At 40.5% G+C, this 7,268-nt stretch overlaps 1 protein-coding gene across 1 annotated transcript; it reads right to left on the reverse strand.

Moving 5' to 3' along the window:
• Positions 1-730: 730 nt before the first annotated feature.
• Positions 731-6,676, reverse strand: LOC141757152 (neuropeptide FF receptor 2-like). The gene is made up of 4 exons (XM_074617442.1): positions 6,540-6,676; positions 3,730-4,041; positions 3,461-3,560; positions 731-2,219 (listed from the first exon to the last, which is right to left on the reverse strand). The coding sequence occupies exons 2-4, from the start codon at positions 4,031-4,033 to the stop codon at positions 1,340-1,342; spliced, it is 1,284 nt and encodes a 427-aa protein (XP_074473543.1). The 5' UTR covers positions 4,034-4,041; positions 6,540-6,676; the 3' UTR covers positions 731-1,339.
• Positions 6,677-7,268: the final 592 nt, after the last annotated feature.

The raw sequence follows: 7,268 nt of genomic DNA on the forward strand, positions 1-7,268 counted from the left end.
CTGCTTGTCGCAGCCGTCATTTGCCTCGAGGCAGCAGAACATGCACTTCTTTGACTGGAGGAAGCTGACGCAATTCTCATCACGCTGCCTTCGCACCTCACCCTTGAGAGGTGTGCTATTCTTATCACGGTATGTTCAATTGTCAAAGATGCCTATAGGCCTTCATTCTTCCTGAAACATTAAAAACTTTCAGGGGTATTGTTATTACATCACCTTCAGAGAGAATTTGTAATAGAAGTTGACCCAGTTGGATAGGTTTAAGAACAACAAAAGTAACACAATCAACACGAAAATCTCAAGCCACCTACTGCTGCTGCTTCACATTAAAAGCATTCAACTGGTTAAAGATGGGGTGGCTTTTATTGTGAAGCAGTCACAGGAATAAAAATGTGTTCGTCACCAAAGTTACCGCTAACCATTATCGTCCAACAAAGCGACAGGCTGCACACCTCCAACTGTTGACTGTTTTTGCTTATAAAGTTACTCGCACCATGTGCAGCCTGGACACAGATCGCGTTTGTAATTGTTCCTTGCGACAGCTGCACTGTAAACAGATAGACCAGTTGCTCTCCTGATGTATTTCAGACAAAGTAGCTGGCAAATTGTACTTGCTGTTGCCACGGTAACCGGGTGTGTGTCGCCAGATCAAATACTGACATCTTAAAGATTACAATGTCTTTTTTCCCCAACTTTAACTTTGCTTGTTGATTATTTAGTCGTGAATAGGTTGTATTTTGGGTTTCTACTAGAACATGTTTACATGCTTTAATGTTCAAAAAACACATTATTTTTCTCATACCGTCTGTCTGAATATACCTGTATTCACCCTCTGTCTGAAACGCTCCATTTTAGCGCTTGTCTCTTTAAGAACCCCCTCCCAAACCCCTCTGCTCTGATTCGCTTGCGGGAAAAATATGCAAAAGTAGTTCTCAAGATGTGGGCGGTATATTCTAATGAGCCTGCAGGTGACATAGGAAGGGGAGCCAAATCTGATTGGCTTGTTGAATCACGTTTTCTGATCCAGGACTGACTGGGTCGTCTTATTTCACAGTTTGTGGGTTGGTAGGCACTCCAGATACACAAATATGAGCACAAGCACTGAAAAAGTCCCCTTTAAAACCAAGATTTTGGGGCCTTTAAACTTTCTTTGCGCTGCTATACACGCCATACTAAACATTCACAATGGATAAAATGTTGCAGAGCTTGCAAGTACATTCACTTGGAACAGATGTAGTTTAATTATGCATGACTGAGGCCTGTTTTTCATTGTCCTTGAAATGCAATACACGATTCTCCAGAAGCCTCAGATCTTTTAAAAGTGTCCACAGTCTCAGTCTGTCTAAATCTGGGACACCTTCTCCAGGTCCTCCATGATCAGGTCCTGTTCTTTGATATGACTTCCTCCTTCCTGACACAAGCACTTCCCATTCCCCACTAACACTGATCTGACTGCCGAGCCCGATCTACTGAGGACAGCGGGCTGGACCGGGAGCACAGCGTTCCCTCGGATCCGATTAGAGTAGGTCTTCTGGCGCCCGATGCCCTCGGAGCACAGCTGGAATTTGAAAGCAGCCTGAAAGCCCCTGCGAAAGTTCTCGTTGAAGAACCCATAGATGATGGGGTTGACGCTGCTGTTGAAGAAGGCCAGCCAGTGAGCTAAGGGATACACGTAGATGTTAATGACCCGATACTGGTGCTCCGTCAGGCTGGCGTAGTCGCTCAGCATCATCAGCGTCCACAGAGGAAGCCAGGATAAGATGAAGAGCAGAGCCACAACCAGCAGCATCATTATCACCCGATTCTTCCTCTTGGAAATGGTGTGACGACCCTCCATGCTGGATTTGCTGTTGCCACCGCCCTCCTCAGACACGCTTCCACTGCCCCTCATCTGAGGAATAGCGGTCTTGGAGAGGGTGATGCCAATGCGGGCGTACATGACGACGATAAGGCTGAGAGGAGCGAGGTAGATGTTAGCGAAGAGGACAGTGGTGTAGATTTTCCGCATCTCCTGATTGGGCCAGTTTTCCCGGCACCAGTAGAAGGGCCGGGTGTCGTTGTTGCTGCCGAGGACTATTCGCACCCTCTGCTCCTTTGTGACCTGGAGCATGACCCCAGAGGGACACATGATGGACACAGCGAGGACCCATATGATGATGATAATCAGCTTTGAGGTGGCGATGGTCAGCTTCTGCTTGAAAGGGTAGACAATGCAGCGGAACCTGACACAAAGGGGATTGGAGGAAATGTATTAGGGAAAATAAGTCTTTTACAAGCACACATTAACCAGCAATACTATTACTACCCAACGTATCCTCATACAACGCTTCTTATATCTCACAAAATCCTCATTTTTTATGCGTTTTCATACGAATGTCCAGCAACACGTGTCAATTTCCGCTTGTTACATGCTTACAGTCTTTTCAAAATAAACTTCCATCTTCACAGGAAACAACTTGGTTAGGTTTAGACAACAAAACTACTTAGTTAGGCTTAGGAAAAGATCAACATTGTTAAATTTAGGCAACAAAACTACTTAGTAAGGCTTAGGAAAAGATCAACATTGTTAGGTTTAGGCATTAAAATTATTTAGGTTTACAAAAAGATCGACTTGGTTATGTTTAGGCAACAAAACTACTTAGTTACAGTAGGTTTAGGCAACAAAACTACTTAGGTTTAAGAAAAGATCAACATGGTTAGGTTTAGGCAACAAAACAACTTAGGTTTAGGAAAAGATCAACTTAGGTTTAGGCAATAAAACTACTTAAGTTGACAAAAAGATCAACTTGGTTAGGTTTAGGCAACAAAACTACTTAAGTTGACAAAAAGATCAACTTGGTTAGGTTTAGGCAACAAAACTACTTAAGTTGACAAAAAGATCAACTTGGTTAGGTTTAGGCAACAAAACGACTTAGGTTTAGGAAAAGATCAACTTAGATTTAGGCAACAAAACTACTTAGTTAGGCTTAGGAAAAGATCAACATTGTTAGGTTTAGGCAATAAAACTACTTAGGTTTACAAAAAGATCGACTTGGTTAGGTTTAGGCAACAAAACGACTTAGACTTAGGAAAAGATCAACTTAGGTTTAGGCAACAAAACTACTTAGTTAAGTTTAGGCAACAACACTGCTTAGTTAGGTTTTGGAAAAGATCTTCTTGATTAGGTTTAGGCAGGTAAAGATGGTGGTTTGGGTTAAAAAAACAAAACAGAAGTGGTGTAACTTAAGTACAGAAGTTACGTTGACTTCTGGTTTCACACGGGGTACGAACAGCGGTCTTCTGGGCGAAAGTCCAGTGTTTCTTGACCCACCCATTCACTCCGACTTCCTCCCTATGCAGCATTTGTTGCTCCTTATACTTCCTGGTTCACAACTACATGGATTACATACAAATGTATTTCTTTAACAGTCAATTACAGTGTATTATCTTTTCGTAGGTATAGAACAGCCTGTACAATCCTCACCTGTCAACAGCTATTGCCACTAGAGTGAACACAGATGCTGACACGGATATCCCTTGGACCATACCGCTTAGCTTGCACACTACGCTGCCAAATGGCCATCCTGCAGCAAAGAGAAAAAAGGGTAAAAACATTAATTTAAACCAGACTGCATGAATAATTTAAATGCTTTCATGTACTTTTGAACTAGTTTACTTGTTATTTCATCATTTCCAAATCAAAGCCAATACAGAAGTTTTGAGGTATATTCATTATAAATTGATAAACCTGACCTGTTATGATGTTGTCCACCAGCGTGGTTGGCATGCAAAAGATGCCAACAAGCAGGTCACTGATGGCGAGGTTGAGAATAAACAGGTTGGTGACCGTGCGCATGTTCTTGCTGCGCAGCACGATGAAACACACCACCCCGTTGCCCACCATGCACACCAGGAAGATGAGCAGGTAGGAGACGGTGAAGACTGCAGCCACGGAGGGCTTGTGGAGGTAGAAATCAACATAGGTGATGTTCTGGTGGGTCAAAGGGTTTTCCCGTAAACCCTCCCAGGTGGTGTTGACAACCAGATTCTGGGTCATGGTGATATCTGGGGGTAAGAGCAACACAAAGTATAAATATGGATAAGCTATTATTATTAATATCCTCCACTCCATTAACTAATTATAAAGCAGAACACCATTACACACATGCTCCCAGTGGGATTGGAGGAATCAATTGGTAATTACATAAAACAATAGAACCTATCCAGAAATCAATAATCCAATTCTTGTGTTTTTTGGATCACTGTGAGCAGGTTGATTCAGTCAAGTGGATGCTCTCTCACGCCCTCTAATAACAACATGCTGACCAAAACGACCAATCTGTTCTGAGAGCAGTGGGAGACGGTGTCTGATAGCTCGCCGATTGGTTCCATCAATCATTCGCCATCCAACATCCTGGGATGGAATGAGGTTATTATTGACTCAAACTGCACATTTTACACATCTTGATGGATTTGGGAAAAACTTTCTGTCTGAAATCTTCCGCTAAGATTAAGCTCGTGCCTTCAGCAGAAGGATGAATTAGATGGTAACACTTTACAATACTTTACACAACAATGTGAGTAGTTACCAGGGAACTAATGAGGAACAAACTGCTAGTGAACCATTACAATGAGTAACTTCTAATCAAATTAGCTAATGCATAGTTAATTGACAAACGAGTGAGGAATAAATAAGGTTCTACTTGATAATTAATCAATATATTGGCAGATAATGCTGAGTTATTAGAGAACAGACTGGGAGATACGCAACTAATGAATCATTCATTAATGATCGAAGTGGTCAGTATGATTGATTCACATATATTCATGAACTAATCATTACTTAATGATTCCTTAATGGTATGTTCTCTAGTAACTCATCATTATCTACTATATAGATCTATATAAGTATTATTAATGATTCATCAATTACCAAGCCGCCTATTTGTTCCTCATTCGTTTCTCAATTAACTAATCATTAACACTCTTTACTGTCTTTCAGAGGCTCTAGTAGGTTCAGGTTAGTGCTAGAGTAAAGGATGCAGATATCATATGAAACAAGAAAACCTAAGGAATCCATTGGTAACAACCATGTCATACTAGCTTGTCAGGAAGGAGGCTAAATAACGCTACAAATTTGGGCAAAATTTGGGCGAGGAAAAACTGGCGTGACCTTTTTCAAAGGGGTCCTTTGACCTCTGACCTCAAGATATGTGAATGAAAATGGGTTCTATGGGTACCCACGAGTCTCCCCTTTACAGACATGCCCACTTTATGATAATCACATGCAGTTTTGGGGCAAAACCATGCAGTATAAACAGGTTTTTTACATTGAATTTTAAATAATTAATTAATTAATTCATGTTTATTTATGATTTATGACTAGAACATCTTCACACACAGTCTCAGATTAATCTTCAGGTTCCCAGCTTTCAGATGATGTACACCACTTCTATGTGACGTCTACTGTTGACCTGCTATCTCCCCCTAAAGACCCCCTGTACTCCCCTAAAGAAGACCAAAACGGGTCTATTGTGGGTCTCAGGGGGTTACGCTATACAATTTGATTAGCTCATTAACTAATGATTCACTAGCAGTTTGTTCCCTGGTTGTAATCACATTGTCGTGTACAGTATTGTAAAGTGTAACCAATTAGATTGAATCCGACGTGTTTTTTATTTGATGTATTCACGTCTTACAGCTCGACATCGACTGTGCAACTGTCAAATCAAAGCATGAACATTTTCTTCAGTGTTACAAACACATCAAAGTAGGCCAGGGGATATTCATCAGTCATGAATATTTTATTGATGTCATCAATAATTACTATTTTAATAAAGTATAATAATACATTTTATTTGTGCACACTCTTCTATACCAAAAAAAAACTTGTAAAAAAACCTTTTTAATGTAGCTGTTGGAATACTTATTGCTCTCTAATTAGTTTTCAGGAAAACAAACCCTGTGCCGCTGTCACAGTTTGACTCAGATTCACTCTGTAACCTTCATGTTCAGTCTTCAAAAAGATAACCCGAGTAAAGGAGAATATGTGATTATAGCTGCACTGCTAGTTAAAGTTCCTGGCTCATACAATCACCATTCATCTTGCTGCTCATTAAGAACTGAATATGATCATGTATAAACACCTGGAATTCAAACCCCGTGTGGATGAGATCAGATCAGTTTGTCTCTTAATCAGCAGAGCTTTGGAAGAAGATTATAGATTGTTTTCCTTGAAACTCTTTGCTTTACTGTCCTTGTAGTAATTACATGGATGACCAAGAAGATGTTGGAGCTCATTTCCAAAATGCTATCATTACATTTGGGACCAAAAATCAATTCCTGTAGATCTATAGTTTAACTGAAATTCAATATTAGATAATCTGACCAAGTTATTTTACTTACTATGTTTTCAAAAGTATCAGTGATAACTGAAGGAAAAAGTATTTATTTTAAATCAATGTGCAGTCATACAGCCTTAATATCTTCACAGTTAACTAAAAAAAAGTAGATTTCTACAATTTCTTCCAGAGGTAGATTATAAACTAAATTTATTTTCTTACCTTACAGGAAACCGTATCTGAGTTGTATTCCTCTCTTCTGTCTGGATGCTATATGTCCAGAATTCCCACTCATTCAGAGTATAAAGCTGCGCGCTCTCATCCCTCCAGTATATGTGAGACCCTGTGCATCTGCTCAGTCCGCCTGCCAGGCAGAGACTGCTCTGGTGCTTATAGATCACAGGGAGGAGATGAGATGCACTCTGGAGAAATGTACTGGGCGGTGCAGCTGCTGGGAGCAATACACGTCTGGAGGCGCTGTGTGAATTTAACGTAATATATACTATATTGCTGTCATATGCACTGCTGACTCCTTGTCAATGAGGGGCAGAGATTGGGAAGTGACTCAGACATTTTTCTTTGACATAGGGCAAATAAGGGTTGAGGAATGTCATCGCTCAACTCGGTTCAATCCTCCAGTCCTCCTCAGTCAGGTCTCACCCCGTGCACTGATCAGGTCTCACCTTTTACAACTCACCCCTCACCTGTACTGCTTACGTGGAGAAAATATGAAGCCAATTTGATTAATCGAATCAAAATGTACCTTAAAAGGTAGATTTGTCAAGTATTTAATACTCTTATCAACATGGGAGTGGGCAAATATGCTGCTTTATGCAAATGTATGTATATATCTATTACTGGAAATCAATTAACAACACAAAACAATGACAGATATTGTCCAAAAACCCTCACAGGTACTGCATTTAGCATAAAACACTATGCTCCAATCAT

The sequence above is a fragment of the Sebastes fasciatus genome, chromosome 19 (genome assembly GCF_043250625.1).
Source record: "Sebastes fasciatus isolate fSebFas1 chromosome 19, fSebFas1.pri, whole genome shotgun sequence".
NCBI classification, from domain to species: Eukaryota; Metazoa; Chordata; class Actinopteri; order Perciformes; family Sebastidae; genus Sebastes; species Sebastes fasciatus.

What these genes read in the sequence shown, in the direction of transcription:
- LOC141757152 (XM_074617442.1), bottom strand. Translation starts at nt 4,033, where the DNA reads ATGACCCAGAATCTGGTTGTCAACACCACCTGGGAGGGTTTACGGGAA. An exon ending in GGTGGACAACATCATAACAG is followed by an intron (nt 3,561 to 3,729) that starts GTCAGGTTTATC and finishes TCTTTGCTGCAG; the next exon opens with GATGGCCATTTGGCAGCGTA. An exon ending in GTGGCAATAGCTGTTGACAG is followed by an intron (nt 2,220 to 3,460) that starts GTGAGGATTGTA and finishes CCTTTGTGTCAG; the next exon opens with GTTCCGCTGCATTGTCTACC.